The sequence below is a fragment of the Asterias rubens genome, chromosome 10 (assembly GCF_902459465.1).
Source record: "Asterias rubens chromosome 10, eAstRub1.3, whole genome shotgun sequence".
Classification (NCBI taxonomy): domain Eukaryota; kingdom Metazoa; phylum Echinodermata; class Asteroidea; order Forcipulatida; family Asteriidae; genus Asterias; species Asterias rubens.
In genome coordinates, this window is record NC_047071.1 from 496,608 (window position 1) to 518,277 (window position 21,670).

Below are 21,670 nucleotides of genomic sequence, written 5' to 3' on the forward strand. Positions count from 1 at the left end.
AGATTGGTGGCATCGGTTCCCAGTTTGATACCCCATTCACACAGCACTACGACCATATGAAGAATATGCCAATCACCCCGGTCTCAAGTCGGATATGATCACTGTCAAAATCCAGCAATTTGGCAAATTGAAGACTTCGCCCAACTTTACTGCTTCTACATAAACAGTGTTTCTGACTCGCTGCCACTACAATTACTGAAGATTACACCAAGACCAATGCCGACCAAGCGGTTTTCTACTTCAAAATGAATCCGATACCCTCTGATATAGAGGGCGCTGTAACACGAGGGGCCTAATAAATTAGTTACATGTAGCGTGGTTAGCAGAGGGTGTGCATGAAGTATACTTATTAAGTATGAGATGCAAATGTTGGCAGCTCTGCAAATGCTCACACATTTTGCCCCTTTACTTGATGTTTAATAGCTGGTGAGATGATGGCAGTGGCCCAGCCGTTTCTTACACAAGAGATGCATCCCACCATCATCATTGGTGCCTACAGGAAAGCCATGGATGACATGCTGGACTTCATGAAAGACAACTTCAGGTAAGACAGGCCTGGAATTTCATCTTCAAAAAGGCATTTCATTTGAAAATCTTGAAAGTCAATGGGAAGATTTTGAAGGGGCACCAGGGCCAAGACCAGGGGCAATGGAGGCTAAGGCCCTTCAAGGCATGCTTGCAATTCCAGGCCGCCTGGTCATTTTTTTCCCTACTTGACTTGGCTTCAGCTACAGCCACGGTTAGATTTTCATACCATCATGCATTGAAGTAGAGTACAACATTAGAGCAACACCTTTAGCAAGAATAAAAGCCGTAGCTGTAGCTGCAAATTCGGTTGCAGTCTTAGGTGGTCTCGGGTTGACATGCAAAATGTATATGTAATGCCCGCTTGCTTGTGGTTGAAAGTTTATTGAGATTTGCAATCCCTCACCTATGGAAACAATTTGCCAATGACTCTTACAGTACAACCCGACATTGCTTTCTTGCGATCACATCTAAAAACTTTACCTCTCCCAAGGTCTTAGTGCCATGAATCTAGATACCAGTGCTATACAAATTATTATTATATGGATAAGGGTCAATGAGGAAAACCAAACTTTTTTTTATATCAAGAAGTCCCCTCGATCCACTGAAGCGAAAGCTTCCCAGGTAGTAGTTAAAAAGCAGGACAGTTTTTTTCAGAACTGAGAAGTCTCCTGAACTAAAATAAATCTACTCTTCGATAGTAAAATATAAAGCAAGACAAGTTCTCAAAAGAACATAATCTACCCAGCAAGTAAATACACACATTGTGTTATCGCAAACCTAATATTTACACAATTAATATCATTAATATTATTATTTTTTACAGCAAAAAGGTGGACGTTACCAATCGGAATGAGATGATCCAAATTATTGCGAGCTGTGTCGGAACGAAGTTCATCAGTAAATGGTGAGGGTTTTTAAGGCCTTTGGACAAAATGAAGTACTCTCAATTCTTACCATTTGACCCATCGTACATAACCTCATTACCTACTCCAGTTTAATTCTTGGTTTGCATATGTTGTGCTGTAAACACCCACTTTTTACTACCATTGTGATGTTTTGACCCAATTCACCTGGGCCCAATTTCATAGAGCTGCAAAGCACAACAATTTGCTTAGCATGAAATTTCTTCCTTGATAAAAAAACAGGATTACCAACCAAATTTCAATTCAATTTGGTAATCCTGTTTTTATCAAGGAAAAGGTTTCATGCCAAGCAAATTGTTGTGCTAAGCAGCTCTATGAAATTGGGCCCTGACGCCATTACAACAATAATATGGGATTTTGAGAGTCACTGTCCCTGTTTGTTATACTGTTATGCACAATTTAACTCTCAAAATGGCAGACAATTCCACATCCCCAAAGAAAAAAATATGACCAACCTTTGTATGAAAGACAATGACATTCAGTGAAGCATAACCAGGGCCCAATTTTATAGAGCTACATTGCTCAAGTAGAAATTGCTTAAAGGGAAGGTACATTATTGGTAATTGTCAAAGACCAGTGTTCTCACTTGGTGTTCTCCCTTGTGAAGAATGCTTCAGACGTGACAAACAAGGGATAGCGTAGCACCTTGTAAACTATTATAAGGTGCTACATAATTGGGTCTCAGAATTCCTCACTGCAATAAACTATCTTTCTGAAAGTTTGTATAGACTCAGCGCCTTGAGTACCTTGTTTGGTAGTAACATGCGCTATATGAACATAAGGCCAGTTACTTAATAACAAGAATCTAATGTTGATTTGCTTTGTGTGATTCAGGGGCACCCTTGCATGTGACATTGCTTATGATGCTGTATCTAAGGTAGCTCTGGAAGAGAATGGACGTAAAGAGATTGATATCAAACGATACGCAAAGGTGGAAAAGGTTAGTACGATATATCGGATTTATTAAAGGGAAGGTTTACGTTTGGTAATCACTATTGGCAAACAAAACCTGAATTTGTTAAAAGCTTTTGATGGTATCAAGTATTTTGAGAATCTTTTGATTTTGAAGTAACAAGGTTATGTAAAAAAGGTTGTAGATTTTAAGCCCCCAAAATCTGAATCTAATCTAAATGCATTTCTTAGATTTTGTATTTCTATTAGGGATTCATCTTCCTGCGTGGACAGAACCGCTCTCGATTTTCGGTAATATCTCAAAAAAGCGACCATTAACTAAAATTAAATGCAGTGGACACTATTGGTAATTACAAGCATAATTACAAGCATAAAACCTTACTTGGTAATGAGTGATGGGGAGAGGTTGATAGTATAAAACATTGTGAGAAACGGCTCCCTCTGAAGTGGCGTAGTTTTCGAGAAATAAGTAATTTTCCACGAATTTGATTTCAAGACCTCAGAATTAGATTTTGAGTGCACGAAATCAAGCATCTGAAAGCACACAACTTCATGTGACAAGGATGTTTTTTCTTCCATTATTATCTCACAACTTCGACAACCAATTGAGCTCAAATTTTCACAGGGTGTATTTTCGTGCATATGTTGAGATACACCAAGTGAGAAGACTGGTCTTTGACAATTACCAATAGTGTCCCGTGTCTTTAAAAGCTTTCGATGGTATCAAGAATTTTGAGAAGAGTTTCATTTCGAGGTAACATGGTTATGTAAAAAAAGATTTTGGGTAGATTTTTGCGAATCTGAAAAATGCATTTTTCAGATTGTGTATTTCTGTTAAGGATCCATCTTCCTGCATGGACATAACAGCTCTGGATCTTTTCCCGGCAATATCTCAAAAAAGCGACCAAAATTTTTAATTAAATGTTCACATTTTTGTGGAGGTCGATTCTTAGTCACAATTCCTGTTTGGATTTTTTTTTTAAGGTACCTGGTGGCATGATTGAAGATTCCCGCGTACTCAACGGCGTCATGTTCAACAAAGACGTGACTCACGCACGCATGAGGAGACGCATTGAGAACCCACGCATCCTTCTCCTTGATTGCTCCCTGGAGTACAAGAAGGGAGAGAGTCAGGTGAGTCTGGAATACTATAGAGGGCGCTGTTCATGGCCTCCTTGCAGAGCTGTGTATTGAGAGAGTTGCGACACGGAGGGACCAGTTTTCTTCGGTCACGTGATTGCTTGACGCCATGTTGTCTCCAAATGCAGCACAACCCAATGGGCAGACTAGTCTGGCACCCCATGTTTGCCGATGCGTTTCTTGGGGAACAAAATGGCTTCTAATGCAAGTTGTCGTAACTCTCCCAATATACGGCTCTGACTCCTTGGTTGGTACTTGGAATAGCTGCACTGAAGTACCATGATGTGGATGTTCGTATTTCTTATTTAACTATGCAAAATATTCCCCCTAACCGTGTGACAAATCAAAGTGGATTCAGTCTGAGGAATTAGAATTGAGCATGATATTGCGATTGAGCGAGGCATGGTACCAGCTCACAAAATGGCTTATACGGATGCATCCCACTAAATAAGCCCCCCATAGCATACAGTGCAAAATACAAAACAAATACCTAGAAGTATCACACATTTTTACAGTAAAAGGGGATATTATTAATTGATTCTTGAACTTTTTATCCTGTGCAAAAGAGACATTAAGTGAAAGAGCAACTGGTCCCCTGCTCTTCTTTGATCTTGTGATACGTCTAACTATATGCAGCTAAGTTTGATTTGAAATGGAATTGTGTTTAAAAACTTGCATTTTCACAGTCACGTACTGAGCGTCCTACAAGCGCTATACAAATGCTCAACAGTTTTATAACATTAAAGCGTGCACGCAAAGTAGTCGCCCTTGGGAGCCAATCAGCGTTGTTTCTCAGTACATCCTTACCACGGGTTAGTGATGAGAGACATCGATACAGCGCTCTGCCCATTGTAGGGAGGCTAATCCCTCACCATGCCAAATCTCAATTCTTTTAGTTACTGGGCAATCTCGGTAGTCTAGTTGGCATGACACTGCTCTAGAATTGCAAAGGTCGTGGGTTCTCATCCCACCCGAGTAACGTGCCTGTGATTTTTTTCACTGAACTCGGGTAAGTACTGAGTATAACAGTGCTAACACACATCAGTGTGTATATGGGTAAAACCAAAATGAATATGGAAGAATTTTACAATGCTTAACTTAATAATTTCTGTTATTTTAAAAACCCTTTTTGTATGAATCCCTAGACGAGTCTTGAGATCACCCAGCAGGAAGATTTCACCCGTATCCTTCAGCTTGAGGAGGAATACGTCCAGCGTATCTGCAATGATATAATCCAACTGAAGCCAGACCTTGTCATTACAGAAAAGGGCGTCTCTGGTAAGAATTCTTGCTTTTTATTTTGCTTTTGTGCAGAGCCACAATCATGGGTTCACTTTTTGTTACAAAGACACCGATAAAAATGAGTAGTTCTGCTCGAACATTGGTTTTCAAACTGTCGTTTATAAAAATGGGCATGAACAGATGTGCACACATAATTGTGGCTGTACACTTTTCTATTTTCCATTTTTCTCAGCTATGACTATATTACTTTGCTACTCTGGTCCCATTGAGATTTCGCTGCGTACCCCGGAAGTCTGTGCTTTTGAGGGCACTATGAGTGGAAGCAGTGCCATGAAGTTGGTGCCCGATTAGGCAACAAATCTTGTGAGACCAATGTTACATGACTCATGTCTCTGACTCTGACTCGAGTGACATTATTGGTGATTCGGACTTGAATACAAGACAGCCAGAGACTACTTTTATCAAGCCTGTAATCGATGTTACCTGCTTTACAAGCTGCCCTATTATAATAGCCCAGTTTATAATTTATAGCTGCTGCCTACCGAAAGCACATTTTTGTTGATCCCCCTAATGTTTCCAACCTGAAAGCTTGAATTTCAAAAAAACTGTGAAAATTATTCAAGAGATAATTTCATCCTCTACAAAATAAACTCAACTTGGAACACAAGAAAATAATCAGACAGTTATCCATAGATTTCTAGATATGACTGGAAATGGATTGGATTTTTATGCCGCAGTGGGGAGTGAATGGCGCTATGTTTTTTATATTGCGTGCGTGAGTGCTAAAAGGTTAAGTGTGAAATGTTGTCCTATATTGTTCCCTTAAGTGTAATGATTGCCCTATTTTGTTTAAAAGTATTTTTGTTTTGATTATTTGTATATTTCAGATTTGGCCCAGCATTATTTATCAAAGGCTAACATTACAGCTATACGACGACTAAGGAAGTCCGACAATAACCGTGTAGCTAGGTGAGTTGCCATTATGATACTGTCTCAGTATAACATTTTTTGTAATTTTTTTGTAACCAAGTAGCAATATGTAGGTGAGTTGCGATAGTAAGTCTGTCTAAATATAACATATAAGCAGATTGAAATGGCAATTATTATACACATATTGACTGGCATAATTCGGTAACTAGTGTAGTCTATTCCCCGAGGGACTTTGAGTGACCAGAAGAGGGAAATAGGCCCCTCTTCTGGTCACTCTCAGGCCCGAGGGGGAATAGACGTACACTAGTTACCGAATTATGCCAGTCAATATGTGTTTTATAACACAGCTCGGCCTTTAATGTCAAATAAGAACAGAAATCTGGAAGAGAAATGAAGTTTTGTAGTTACAGTTCACGGTTCAAGTCAAGAGAGGGCGCTGTAACCGGGCACTAGTGCCCACTCAGGTATAAGTTCCTGCAAAACAGGCGCATGCGATCACTAGACTATATTAGTTTATCCCACGTGACCGTGTTTCAGCCAACCAGAATACAGAACAAGCAAGAGATGTGTTATAATTTATTCTGGTACAATGAACGACTGAAATGAATGCATATTTGTTTTATAATTTATTCTGGTACAATGAACGACTGAAATGAATGCAATAATTTATTCTGGCTCAATGAACGACTGAAAGGAATGCAATAATTTATTCTGGTTCAATGAACGACTGAAATGAATGCATATTTGTTTTATATATACTCATGGATCCTTATCATTTGAAATTGTTTTCTATGATAAACACAAAAAAAGACAGGGAAAGTTGCTCCACCCCTTATAAACAACATGGATGACTCGCATGTAGACACCAACCTTGTCCTGAATGATATGATCTTGCCTCATTTAGACAAAGAGATGGGGAATGATTTATTTCTATTTTATTAAATATTAAACTATTCAAAATCAAGGCAGTATACATGGGAAAATAAAGGATGGCATGTGAAGCATGTTCCACCAATCTGTTTGTGCGGAGGATGTAGGAAGAGCTATCAGCCAATGGGGTGGGGCTTTGGGGTTCATGAAGTTTTTATTGTGGAGTTTTTAACATTTTTAAGAACTACATTTCAAAATTAATTTCAGGGCATGTGGAGCAACTATCGTCAATCGTACTGACGAACTAAGAGAAGAAGATATTGGTACTGGAGCTGGTCTCTTCGAGATCGAGAAGATCGGAGATGAGTAAGTTAATCCATTCTACTTTCAAACTCTCTTTTTTATTAAACCCTCCTTCTTTCCAGCAAGTTGCTAAGAACCATTTCAGACCTTTGAACGGCCTGCTATGTGTATGGTGTGCCTCTTTTGCTTCTATTCAATTGTAACACACGGTTTTACCTCCCATCCGTAGGACGCAGCAATAATGGTTTAGTGTCTTGCCTAAGGACACAAGTGTCGCGGCTGGGGAATGGAACCCACACCCTACTGAACAGAAACAGCGGAGCTTGAGTCTGGTGCTCTTATCCGCTTGACCACTACTAACATAGCTTGAGTCTGGTGCTCTTATCCGCTTGACCACTACTAACATAGCTTGAGTCTGGTGCTCTTATCCGCTTGACCACTACTAACATAGCTTGAGTCTGGTGCTCTTATCATGTTCGAACCACTACTAACATAGCTTGAGTCTGGTGCTCTTATCCGCTTGACCAGTACTAACATAGCTTGAGTCTGGTGCTCTTATCCGCTTGACCACTACTAACATAGCTTGAGTCTGGTGCTCTTATCCGCTTGACCACTACTAACATAGCTTGAGTCTGGTGCTCTTATCCGCTGGACCACTACTAACATAGCTTGAGTCTGGTGCTCTTATCCGCTTGACCACTACTAACATAGCTTGAGTCTGGTGCTCTTATCCGCTTGACCACTACTAACATTGATTATTCTGAATATCCTCTAAACCACACCCTACTGAACAGAAAGAGCGCAGCTTGAGTCTGGTGCTCTTATCCGCTTGACCAGTACTAACATTGATTATTCTGAATATCCTCTAAACCACACCCTACTGAACAGAAAGAGCGGAGCTTGAGTCTGGTGCTCTTATCCGCTTGACCAGTACTAACATTGATTATTCTGAATATCCTCTACTACCCTAAACCCTTTTTTTATTCTAATTACCCTTCAGATACTTCACCTTCATTACCAAGTGCAAGAACCCCAAGGCCTGTACCATACTCCTTAGAGGTGCTAGTAAAGACATCTTGAACGAAGTCGAGAGGAACCTTCAAGATGCAATGAACACGGCACGTAACGTCATGATTGAACCGTGCCTGGTACCCGGCGGTGGCGCTATTGAAATGGCACTTTCTCACGTGAGTTGAAATTGATACCATGACATGATTTTCGTGGTCTTAAAGGCAGTGGACACTATTGGTAATTACTCAAAGTAATTATTAGCATAAAACCTTACTTGGTAACAGGTAATGGGGAGAGGTTGGTAGTATAAAACATTTTGAGAAACGGCTCCCTCTGAAGTGGAGTAGTTTTCGAGAAATAAGTAATTTTCCACGAATTTGATTTCGAGACCTTATAATTAGATTTTGAGGTCTCAAAATCAAGCATCTGAAAGCAATGACGCATATGTTTTATGATTGCACTTTTGTTTAGACTTTCTGGACGAATGAAGAGAACTGGTGGAGAAAATAGTTCATGTTGCCATCCAATTGGATTATAAATCTATCATTTTGGCATTGATGTACATAACTCTGAGGTACTGTTGGAAAATGTATGTATTATTTTGGCGAAGAAAGCTATCTACAATTGTAGGTTCAAGAACAAGAAACTGAATATGACCTCCTTTTTGAACTTAGTTTAGTTTTATACATTGGAGAGAAAAATTGCTTTGGACAACAGCAACCTGTACAAATTTGATAACAAGTGAACTGCTCTTAGAATTGACCTTTTTGAAATAAGATGCCAGGTTACCGGATTGTCTTTTGTTTTTTCCCCTCTTTGTTTTTCCTTGGTATGTAATTTGTACTTATGTTACATATATGTGTAAACTTGAGCATTGCAAAAAAAAAAAAAAAAAAAAGCAACTCTGAATCATGAAAATCAACCATGAGAAATAAGTAATCTAATTTCGCGTTAGAAGTTTATCCCTCAGTGAGGGTTTTTTTTCCCATTTTTTTGGGGGCATCAATGCAATGTTAATTTGTAATCGATTTTTCACTATTCTCTCATGACCCAGATGGGGGATCGATCTCGAACTTCTACAGGTTTGTCAGTTAATGTATATGGTGGATTACATAAAGTGCTTACATAATTTGCTAGCAAAACCAATTCTGTAATAATCCTTTAAGTAGGATTTCAACCTACGAATGGTTGAAATACGATATGGAAAGGTTTGCAATAACACCATGTAATGACTATCTCTGAATGAGCTGGGTGGTTCTGAAAAGAATCGTTGGTTTTAACTCGCAAACCTTTCCATAATCTATTGTTGTTGTTTTCTCTATTGATTTAGGCACTGACCGAGAAAGCTAAGGCAATAACTGATGTCCAGCAGTGGCCGTACCGCGCTGTTGCTTCTGCATTGGAGGTCATCCCACGTACTCTTATACAGAACTGTGGAGGGAGTACAATCCGCACCTTGACTGCCCTCAGGGTGAGTGATCAGGAGAAGTTTGTAATTATATGGTGCGCTCGATAAGCTTCCCGGTGTGTAAGCCACCAGAGACCCGCTCATGAGCTGGGTCTGTGGTGGCTGACACCGGGGCAGACACGAGTATCACTTTGTGGCTAATTGAACAACTCGTGTAACCTAATCAAACGCACCCATAGATGGATTTCCCATTTTGCTTAGGTGTTCCTCAGATAACAATAATGCAGTAACATTTTGATGGATGATGGCGTTAAGGGTCTTTTTTCCAAACCTGTCTCCAGTTCTGGGCATTTGTTTGTTGGGATCCTGTATGAAATGTACACTTGCTCCAAAATAGACCGATCCATTAGGCTCCGCCCACGGCGCAAGTGTGAGCAAGAACACGTGAGCCTATCCAATGCCTTTCTGCACCTTAATTTGTCAGACTTTTGGTTCTGTAATAGGTTGTGATTGGTCGATATGTAATGGGGCGGGGCTTACTGGATCGGTCTATTGAAGATGGAGCTGGAGCGTAAGCTTTGGTTTGGAAAAGGCACCAGGTGAATTGGATCAATACATGTTTCTTTGCACCAGTTAGAACAAAGAATTTGCCTACCAAAATGGCACCCATGACTACAAGAGATGCTTATAAATGTTTAGTCCTGATGATTTTATCGTTTCTTTTTGAAATCAAATTTATATAAATATTTTATTCAAGGCCAAGCATGCTGAGACTGGTAACTTTTCCTGGGGTATTGATGGGGAGAAGGGAACTATCGTGAATATGGAGGAGCGAGGAGTCTGGGATCCATACGCAGTCAAGGCTCAAACATACAAGACGGCCATTGAGGTGAGTGTTTTGTGAACTTTCTGTCTGAAGGTGTTAAATAAACGCCAGGTCTATATCTACTTTCATGTAGTAGGTTTGGGAATTTGTGAGACTTCTTCAGTTCTGAACAGAGCTGTCCTGCTTTTTAATTACTACCTGGGTGGAATGTAGGAAATCAGCCGGGCCTACTCTTGTGCTCAGTGGATCGAGGGGACTTGCATGTTCATAGGAAGGGTTGTGGGCCGGGGGACCACAGCCTATGATGAAAAGACTTTATAATTTGGTTTAACTCTTGATCATAACACTGAAAATAATTTCATACCTGATATTTTCGACCGACACTTCGGTCTTCATCAGCAGGATGACGCGGATGTTGAACCCGTGACCATGCGGACACGTGATCCCAAGACCGCGTCATAGACTCCTGGGAGCTTGTACCGTCCCCGTCTCGGTTCAGGGAGGGTTTGTAGGCTCTGGTTTAGGCTGCCTCCTTAACTCCACTTTGGAAGTATCTTGCGTCTCTGTCTAGAATAGTTATTTTGGAAATGTCTTCATGGTGGCCAGGGGATTCTATATGGATGTATTGGGAAAGCCTCTGAAGAGGACGAACTGGGGCGGCGATGATAGGTCTTTGTTGATAGGAATATCCAGGTTGTCCTGAAATTGTTTGGAGGCTCAATGTGGGCTTGAACCTGAAGCCTTGACTGTAGAGCTGGCTTGGGAATCGCTTGCCTGTGAATCTTCATGTTAAATTAGTACGAGGTCAAAGGTACATCTGGCATACCCGGTCAGGCTGGTATCTTTAGTTATTCACAGGCCTGGAAGTGTGGCGTCAGGTGTTCTAGCTCAGCAATCTCCAGATTGTAGTTCTATAAATATGTAATACTGCCCTCTGTTGACTGACATTGAGAATGCTACTTCAATAATTGTATTGGGGAGATTCTATATTCTAAAAGAGAATAAGGGACAGTAAAAACAAAATCAGACCTTCGTTTTTGAGGATCGCGCTCCTACCGCGCTCCTGGTACTGTCTTCAGGTGCGCGATCGACAGGGCTCCTCCTCGATCATTACGGTGTAGTTTATTTATAACACAGAAGCAGATTTCACGCCAGTCGTTGTTACTTTGCGTGCGACAATAAATAAAAGAAACATTGAACGCTAGAGGTCGCTTTGGAACAATGCACTAGCATGATATTAAGCGCCCTCTATTGGTAAAATCTACGCGAACCAGCAATAAACGCATTGAGACAACACTCGATGTGTCACATGGGAATTTTAGCGCATTTCCAGGCGGTGCAAATGCGAGGGCGAAGCGCATACCGTCGGCGTACGTAGCTCAATCAACATCTGTTGTGCAATCTCGAGATTGAGCGCAATTAACAGATTGCTAGCTTTACGAATTCGCACGTGCATGCAGCGACCTCCCAGCAGGATACGTTACTATACACACACGCTACGTCCGTCCGTCGTTGCAATACTAGAACTATTACTAGATCAACCATGGATCAACGACATATTTTCTCGTAAGAAAATGTGTATTTTCGAATGCTTTATATAAAATGTGAAAACATTTTAGAAAAAAAGGAAACATTAAATATTAAACCTTAAAATCGTGCGGTATTTTGTCTCACGGGACGGGAGTGGGATCGGGGTTGTTTTATTTTATTCTGTCGGTAAATTTTATTTGTGTACGTCCGACAACCTGACCATTTTAGTAATCATAAACTGAGTATGCTAGTCAAACAAATTGAGCTCCTGGACAATCTAAGAAGAGTGATTTTTTTAGGAGCTCAAATTGAGCTCCAGAGTATTCTCAGGAGAGCGATTAAAAGAGCTCCTTCTGTTTCTATAAACGAAGGTCTGCAAAATGTATTTTGATAAAAACATTTTTTTACGAATCAGAGATTTTTTAAGCATGCAACTGCTTTCGTTCATGTCTTTTTTAACTTGATGTTTTATCTATTGACAGAAACGTATATTAGACCAGCATATTTTTGACGGTTTAGTTTTTCACTGAAACAATTTATCGTGTTTTCTCAGTAAACTTAGTTCCACGGTCCACAGAGCAGCTATGCAAACAATGCTGTTTAACAAATGGACTTGCTTAGCGAAACATAGCAGGGCACGGGTCCCAAAGAGTACATCTTGTGTTGCACTTTGGCTGGTACACGGTTTAGCCTGTGCTGAGCGAATTTTTCTTTCTTAGCAGCTCTATAGACGATGTGACCTATGTTTACATTCAAACCGCCCTCTGTTGACAAAACACTATATACGTCATGTTTCGCCGGGCACTGAGTTGCGTAGTCATAGTAAGATTGCATACACTTTCTAGCTGGCTGCCAAAACACAAAGGTTTTGCCCGGCGGTATGCGCGCGAATCATGTTATGGTTTTCGTGTGATGTCAGAGGTCACATCGTCTATAATATTGCTTGTTGGTAAGATACCAGACACACTACCAGCTTAAGTCTGCAGACGTTTCATGTTGATCTTGAAGGGTTCATGAAACGGTCAGAGTGTTCTATAACATACCAGTATCTTTCCATGGACTAGATAGCCAAAAAGGTTGACACACTGGGGGGGGGGGGGGGGCTCTGAAGCCAAGCAGTTATCTGAAACTAATAGTATGGTCCTATCAATTACTTGATCCTGTTGCATCAATGTCTGATGTCGTGATTTGAAGCAACTCAATTATTGACCATACTCATTATCACATGGGGGTAGCTCCTACAGGTCAGCCAAAGTCCACAGGAAATGCGCTGACATTTATGCTGCATGTACAATTAGATTTCATTCAAATGTACTGCTAATAGTTAATACAAATGTGTTAATGTTTGCATGGCCCATTTTTTATGGAAGACAAATTACTTAAAACATTTTTTTCTTTGATTTCTCTGAATGACTCTTGATAGGTTATACTGTTTCAAAATGGAAAACATACACAATTTTCTTTTCAGAAATGTCACAGACATGAACCATGTAATATCGTATGTTCATGGCTGATGTATGTTAGATAATGCGGGAACCCGACTATAATAATTTTTCAGCTGTTAACTAACATCCACTTATCCGTAGCAATTTGTTTTGTGCAATACTTTTATTGAAAGCTGATAATGTAACTTTGGCGAATCTTTGAAAAAAAAAACTACTTAAAGGGTTTGGGTAAAGCACAAAACACATATGTCCACAGATTGACATTAAAATAACATTGTTTAAAGATAATGATGATAGAAACCTTTGCTTAAAATATTGCTTGCTGAAGTGCAGTAGTTTTTGAGGAATGAGTAAAACCATTTTTGTTGTTGTCTGATTAAGACAACAATTATTTTAGCAAGTACAATGGATTTACGCAGCTCTCCTTAACACATTACTCTGTGATGTTTGCCATTGAAGCTGAAATGTCTACCTCAATTGTATTACGTACATCTTTATTCACAGTGAGTAAATGTCATGGCCAAACACTTGATCTACAAAAGGTATCAAAACCCTTTAAAATTTAATTATTACATTTTGGTTAAATTCGGACAAAAAACGGACTGAGTATATTTAAAGTAGAAATGATATTAATGTCAACTATTATTTTTAAGCAATCTGGTTTTTACATCATGCAAAAAAAATTAATGCAACATCCTCGACTGGGGTTGAGATTTCAAACCCACGGACCATTTGCCGATCCTACGCTGACCTTACAAGCTGGATTTAGTAGATTATAAATAAATCCAGAACTATCCCCTTTCCTTCATGACTGCTCATCCAACTAGGTTGAGTGATTAACAATTACACCACCAGACACAGAGCGACCCAATCGAGACCAAGTAGAGGAATCTCTCAGTATTTATACCTCCCCTTGGTATACACCACCAGACACAGAGCGACCCAATCGAGACCAAGTAGAGGAATCTCTCAGTATTTATACCTCCCCTTGGTACACTCCATGGAAACGTTATTTACCACCTTTGAAAATTAAAAATCCGTTTCTGAAATTGCGTTGAATGTCATCACCTTGTACCCGTCCCAGTGGTTTAATCTACTTTGTTTCGCCGTTCGGATATTCCCTGGGTTTCTATGTCTGCTGTTCAACCCACTTCTTTGTTAACGCCTTTAAATGTCAAGTGAATAACTATAGACTTAGCCTAGAAGGGCTGTTAAGGGTATATGGTAAGAAGGAGCACAAGGCTCTCTCTCTTGACATTTGACGGATGAAGTTAGAAGCGAATCCACTGGGGGTTTGGGCTTCAATAAGGATCGTGATTGCTTTTTGATATTTCGTTCTTGTGGCTGGAAGAGAAAAAAGTTATGGTTGTTGGGCAGGGTGCATTTTTGAATGCTTCTGTCGTCTATCATTTTGAATGGTCAGACAGTAGGAGGGTTGACTGTGTACTGTGTTAATGCATCCACCACATGATATCATATTGCAGGCTGGCATAGTTAATATTAATGAAGCGTAAGTTAGTAAGGTACACACACAGTGGGTGATATTAAATGTTCTAAGAAGAGATGCATCCACATCAACACATCAACCCTGTCTGATAATTCTCCCCCTTGATGCAGAATTTCAAATTGGTTTTAGAAATTCTACTCGTTAAATTGAACGGACAAAAGCAGATTGAATGAAGGAGAATTAATCCTTGTATGTAATCCATATTAGTATCCTCAAAGACAAAATTGGAAGAAAATTTGTACAGTAGGCAGCTTGGTAGTTTATTTTTTACTACAACAAAATCTTAAAAAATAAATTTGGAAAAAATAAGAGCAGAGGTGAAGAACTACACAAGAGGGAATGGAGATCTGGAGACTTGTTTGCGATAGTTTGCATATTTAGGGACGCTCTGGGCTGTGATGTTATTCTGGTGAGTGTCGACAGAGAGGGCTTTGGACTCCTGGCATGACCAGGGTGTCAGTTTCTATAAAAAACAGTCATCTTCCGAGCCTAGGATGGAGATTTCCTTGTCCGGGCTCAATATCCTGTGTCGTTATCTTGAGGGGGTAGGGTAACCCACCCTCCAGCTGTGAATAAAAGGTTGAAGGTTTTTCTCGTTGGAGGGTCTCAATAGTGTGGATATCTTAAGGGGCTTGGTGTCTGCTGTTACTGAGTTCCCCTGATGGCAGCCTGCGTGATGGTAGTTTGGCTTATGGTCTGCCTTGTCGCCGTCTGAGTCACACAAACTAGAGGAAAGGCCCCCCTTCCTCCATGTACATAATTCTAACTTAATCAACTGGGGACTAAAAATAAAACGAAGAGGATAAAAATGTACACGTAGCTCCCATGAAAGGAACTGTCAGTTTGGGCGACTCTATTTTAGTATTGTCAAGTGCCAGGGGGAACCACTCTCATCATTAAAACGTTGTTAGTGCTTAGGGGGGACCATTCTTATGTTTGACACCCTGTCTGCTTTTTGTTATATATATTTTTTTATAATCACACTCTTTTAAGTGCAAGGGAAGCCACCTCTATAATCCTATGCCAGGGGGAACCACTCTTATAATCCAAACTCTTGTTAGTGATAAGGGATTACCATTTTTCATAAAAGCCCACCTTTTGACAACCAAAACACTGATAGCTGTACCCAGCCTTTAAATCATACTCTATTCACCAGGGGGGACCACCCTTACAATCCAAATACGGTGAGTGCCACAGGGGGGAACCACTCTTATGTTCTTAACACTTTCATTGCCAGGGGGGTAAAGGGATTTGGACTAGAGGACAGTGACGCTGCCTCATGCATTCAATTCAGAAGCTCGCCTTGGATATTCAGAGGGAAAAACAAAAGGACCGGGAGAGGGTATTTTTGCGGTCTGTGTGTTCTGTGGGTAGATTTGATTTGCGGCAAGACCCTGTAGGGGTTGAAAGCTGATGGGTTGTGGTCAGTTCCTATGGAATGAATCTCTTTTTGTAATGATAGACAAGGCTTTGCCGAAGCCTGTCGGGGCATTAAGCTCTGCATAAATGCATGACATGCTTTAGACTAAATCAATTCTAATGTCCGCTAGAACGTCTCATTAAGAAGCTGTGAACATTTTTCTCAACTGTTACTGAATATTTGAAAACACTGAACTATGCTATTCCAAGAAAAATAAAAGTTATGCCTATTTTTAAAAGCATAAATTTCAATAGGTAATTACTGTGGTTATATGTGTGATCACTTCGCACGTCAACGCCTTCTTCCGTAGCGTGCTAATCAACCCATCGCAATTCACTATTTCTGAATCAGTTGGGAGTTTCACTTTTGTAAGAATTGAGTTGTTGACAGCTTGGCCTTGTAGTAGGCCTATAAAAGCAATCTCATAGACATTAATTTTTGCTCTAATTTCACATTGTTGAGGGTAAAAAACTTTTGGATGGTAAAAAAACCATAACGAACATGCATGTTCTTCCCACTTTAGTTTTATTTCTGGTGTTGTTTTTTTTTCTGTTGGAAAAAGCAGGGAATTTGTTTTTAAATACCCCGAAAAGCCTATAAAAATCTACATCATGTGTACATGTTATTGTGTATCTCTACTCCCTCACTACTTTCCTATCCGCTATAAATTTACACATGGTGCTACGTCAAACCTCTTCTAATTATACTTCCACCAAAAAAAGTTTCAAATCCTTCTCGGGGAACGACTTCATCCAGCAATTTTGTACAGCAAAATAATTTAGACCAAAGGGTAGCGACGAGTTCTTAATCAGCCGTTTAAAACCGGCAGGGTCGTTGGTATGTGACGCCGAGGGCCTTCATTGCATGGCAACGACCCTGCAAGATTTTAAACGGCCGTTCAAGAACGAGTCACTACTTTTTTATTCCCATTTATAAATACCCTTTTGTTAAAAAATGTTTAAAAATAAAGTTATAGACACTTTGACAATTTAAATACTGTTTTCAAAAACTTTGTGAAGAATCTGGTTGATACGCGTGGATTGTGTGTACGCGCGCGGGTAGAAATAGATTACGCGTTGGGAGATTAAACATATCCTTGCCCTCTCAAATATGAAACCCCAGGTCTGAGTAGGTCCCTGATTTTCCACCAGATAATCTACTTTAATTTGATTCCCAAGTAAAGGCAACTTGTTCATGATGAATCATAATTCATTTTGAAGTCGCTTGTGTGTGTGTGTGTCTCATTATTTTGTGTTCTGGTCTGGGGGCTAATACTTTGTATGTAATGCTTTGCTGGGGTGTAATGCACCCTGTACAAACACCCTGACTCACAATAGATTAACCTCTGGTAACCTTGATGCGGGTAGAAGTGGAGAGAAATGTCTCGTTCATTTTAAACAGGAGGGTACCAGCATAACTGGTTTCTCAAAACAAGAGAGACAAGCTGGCCTCCATACATGTATGTTATTCCTTTTTCACAGGTTTCTCGGTAATGTAGAATTCTTGTTTATGTAATTGCTTTTTGTTTTTAAAGACCCATCTTCTATTAAAAGCCACTGAATATAACTGAATCAACAACCAGCACTAAATAAATCTCTATGTATACGTTTGTTTAAGTTATTTTTATCCCCCACACCTCCTTGTTATATAATATTTTGTCTGAGTTAGTTCCAAAACAAGATGCCAGTTTGATAAATTTGCTTTCGCCTTTTTACAATATTTCCTTCAGACGGCCATGTTGTTGTTGCGCATTGATGACATCGTCTCAGGAACTAAGAAGGCATCAGGTGGAGAGGGCGCTGGTGTGGCCGCACCCACAACAGGTGCACAGGGCGTGGAGGGAATGGAATGAACACAATGAGGGGCGTGGCTAGCTCTTCAAGTATTACTTATCTGTCTTCTTAACTGTGTCATGTGTCAATCTCAAAAAGATGTCAAGAAGAAACTGCTCAGAACAAACATATAATAAAGGCTCCTTATAATAATAACAGTGGTTTTTTATAAAGCGCTCATGTTAACTGTCACTCATTGACCCTCAGTTCAAACGTACAAATTAGCGTTGTTCGATGTCACAGTTTCCTTCAGATTTAGTGTTTACATGAAGTAAACACCATCTGTACAAGTCATCTAATTTAATAATGTTGTACCTTTCATCAATGTTGAAATGTCTTGATATGGGTTTGAAGTAAATTTTTAAGACACAAAGTTTGAAAGTGTTCTTGAAGTAAGACTTTCACCTCATTTGTTTTGTACATGCATCCCAGGATCACTTTCTCAAGTTTTTTACTCTGATTTATAATATTGAGGGAATTTAGCACATTCTTTTGTATAAATTTGGTGAAAAATATTTCTAAAATATGTTTCCCAATTGTTTTGAGAATAATAAGCAGTATGATGTTGAGATTATACTTGTTTCCTTATTTACCTTTCGGAAGTAAAGTTATAGTTGCCAATACTTATTCAAGAATCAAGGCATATGTGTGTTGATCAAAACATTGTGTGTGTTTGAGTAAAGATTCCCTTGTGTTGTGGACACTTTGTCTGGTGTCCTCGTCAAAATATACAAGTCTTGTTGATTGTTACTATGACAGGTACCTGCCTTAAAGACACTGGGCACTATTGGTAATTGTCAAAGACCAGTCTTCTCACTTTGTGTATCTCAACATATACAAAACAAATGCAGCTGTGAAAATTTGAGCTCAATCAATCGTCGAAGTTGCGAGATAATAATGAAGAAAAAAAACCCCCAAAAAACCCACCTTTGTCACACAAAGTTGTGTGCTTTCATATGCTTGATTTCGAGACCTCAAATTCTGAATCCGAGGTTACTTTGGAGGGAGCCGTTTCTCACAGTGTATTATACTATCAACAGCTCCCCATTACTCGTTACCAAGTAAGGTTTTATGCTATTAATTATTTTGAGTAATTACCACTAGTGTCCACTGCCTTTAATTGTACCATCCTGTGAAAATTAAGCCAGCAACAGAAACTTTGGCGTCTTTTCTTCATTCTTAAAAGTTGAGGAGAGATGTTCTTATTAATAAGAAAGTAAATTAGCTGTTGCAAACTGCTTACCAACCAAAATAACCTTGTGTATAAATATGCAAACAAAAAAATTAATGGCCTGACGTTGGACCCATCAGAATCTGTCAGAAGGCTAAATAACCACTTAAAGTACGACTCTGCTACGGTCGATACGTCTGACCATTTTTGTCATACTTATTAATATTAAGGTTTCCCGCCAGCACTGCACCTTTAACCAGCCTCCATTTCAATCAGCCTCATTACGAGTCCACTGGAGTTGACATTTGTAACGGTGTCTGCGTCTCTCTGTACAAGTGCCCTACATGTAAACAGTGCCCTCTAGGGCACTCTGTATTAAAGTGGCAACCCTCTCAACCCACGCTAGTGTATTATATGTTTAGTCAATTAATAAGTAGCTTGCTGTGTGATTGTTTAGATTGAGTGTTACAAACATGGTGAAGCAGTCTGTGTTGTCATTGCCATGGGAACCATGGGGACAGGCTCATTGCCAATGAAATAACGTAAGAGTACTTAGCGCCAGGTTGACAAATTGGTATAATTTGGTCTTTGTTTTATTTTGTAGGTCTTGTATCTCAAAGAAAATAAGCATTTTCAAATGTCACCTTTAGAAAATGTATTATTGTCCTAAGAATAGTGAGTTATTAATAATAAAAGCACATACAAGCTCCTACACACATTTGAATGTAGCCTTTGTGTCATTAGTATTGCCTCATGGTTCATGTTTAACAGGTAAATACAAACACAAATATGCCAGTCAATGGTTAGTTTGTTGTCTCAGTCAACACTTGTTTGTGCTGGCATCATATTTGCCCAAAATTTATAAAGTCTAATTATTTTGCATTCAAGAGGTAATTTGCTTCATTGATATTTGGATAATGTATTTTTGATTTCTCTTTGTTTGTATAAAAACACCCCAAAAAACAAACAAACACCCCCACCCCAACAAACAAACGCCCCAACAAATGAATTTTAATTTTGGTTTTTACCCATACACAGATGTGTGTAAGCACTGTATACATGTACATGTATACTTGGTACTTTCCTGAGTCCTGAGTTTCCTCAAAGGGTGCCCTTTACCAAAGAGGAACTGCCTCCTGATACTTTAATGAGGCAACAAAGGCGATTGACTCCCTGCCCCCTGGTCATTGCCTTGGTGCCCATGAGAACTGCTCCAGTAGAACTTTACAGTTTCCTCAAAGGGTGCCCTTTACCAAAGAGGAACTGCCCTGGTGTCCTTGCCATTTCAAAATCTAAGCAAACAGGCCTGGATTTCTGGGCTTGGTGTAACATTCTAGTCTACCACATCCAGGGCAAAATTTCATAAAGTCTGTAAGCACACCAATTTGCTAAGCACAGAGTAGTACTGCTTAGCAGGAACAGGTTACCAGCCAATATTACACTAAGTTTACGTTGTTGTGGCTGGTGCCACACTAAATTTTTGCTGAGCAAAGAAATTTGCCAAGCAGTATTTTCTGCTTAACAGCTTTGTGATATTGGGCTGAGGTTTTACAGAGTCTCGGTTACATTTCTCCAAGTCTGAATAAATCTTCGGCAAGCAGTTCTGGTTTCATGATTTGTCCTGTCATGTCTCTCATCAGTAATTTATAGCTGCAATTACTTCATTGCTCTAGACGTTTTTGATTATTTCAGTGTTATATATATTATTTGAGATTTATATAACGACAAGTCGCTAACGGCAGTGTTATGATTTTGTTGTTATTTTTGAGGTTTTTTTTTCCTCGTCAGAATTGTTAAAATTAAATAAAAAGTCTCGTGAAAAGTGTTGATGTTTTTGTCATTTTAGTTGCTCTAGTTAATAGCCCATTAGTTATTACATCAGTTATGTGCGTATGCAGTTAACAAAACAAAATATATATAGTAATAAATGTCCTCCAATCATTGTGTGTGTTGGGATCCAGCCTCGCTGGTCAAAGACCAGAATTCTCTGGAAACATTTGAAAATTTGAGCTCAATTGGTTGTCTACGTCGCGAAGACCAGAATTTTCTGGAAACATTTGCAAATTTGAGCTCAATTGGTTGTCTACGTCGCGAGAGAATAATGGAAGAAAACAACCTTGTCGCACAAGTTGTGTGCTTTTAGATGCCTTGAATTCGGGACCTCGGCTGATGTCTTTAATTCAATTCAAATGTTTTTGTGAGAAATTACTTCTTTCTCAAAAAGTAAGTTACTTCAGAGGGAGCCGTTTCTCACAATGCTTTATAATATCAACAGCTCTCCACTGCTCGTTACCAAGTTAAGTGTTTATGCTAACAAATACTTTGAGTAATTACCATTAGTTTTCAGTGGACACTATTGGTAATTACTCAAAATAATTATCAGCATAAAACCTTACTTGGTAACGAATAATGGGGAGAGGTTGATAGTATAAAACATTGTGAGAAACGGCACCCTATGAAGTGACGTAGTTTTCAAGAAAGAAGTAATTTTCCACGAATTTGATTTCGAGACCTCAAGTTTAGAATTTGAGGTCTCGAAATCAAGCATCTGAAAAAGCACACAACTTCGTGGGACAAGGGTGTTTTTTATTTCATTTATATCTTGCAACTTCGACGACCAATTGAGCTTAAATTTTCACAGGTTTGTTATTTTATGCATATGTTTAGATACA

The 21,670-nt window shown here is 39.4% G+C and overlaps 1 protein-coding gene across 1 annotated transcript in view; it reads left to right on the top strand.

Annotated features, from left to right (window-relative positions):
* LOC117295553 (T-complex protein 1 subunit gamma-like) overlaps positions 1 to 18,575 on the top strand; it is a 36,800-nt gene extending 18,225 nt beyond the window's left edge. Inside the window, exons 6-16 of the mRNA XM_033778250.1 lie at positions 424 to 544; positions 1,352 to 1,432; positions 2,286 to 2,391; positions 3,348 to 3,497; positions 4,649 to 4,781; positions 5,633 to 5,714; positions 6,813 to 6,911; positions 7,849 to 8,035; positions 9,190 to 9,330; positions 10,025 to 10,156; positions 17,725 to 18,575. Of these exons, the coding sequence (XP_033634141.1) occupies positions 424 to 544; positions 1,352 to 1,432; positions 2,286 to 2,391; positions 3,348 to 3,497; positions 4,649 to 4,781; positions 5,633 to 5,714; positions 6,813 to 6,911; positions 7,849 to 8,035; positions 9,190 to 9,330; positions 10,025 to 10,156; positions 17,725 to 17,847 (1,355 nt within the window). The 3' untranslated portion in view covers positions 17,848 to 18,575. The remainder of the gene's footprint in view (positions 1 to 423; positions 545 to 1,351; positions 1,433 to 2,285; positions 2,392 to 3,347; positions 3,498 to 4,648; positions 4,782 to 5,632; positions 5,715 to 6,812; positions 6,912 to 7,848; positions 8,036 to 9,189; positions 9,331 to 10,024; positions 10,157 to 17,724) is intronic.
* Positions 18,576 to 21,670: the final 3,095 nt, after the last annotated feature.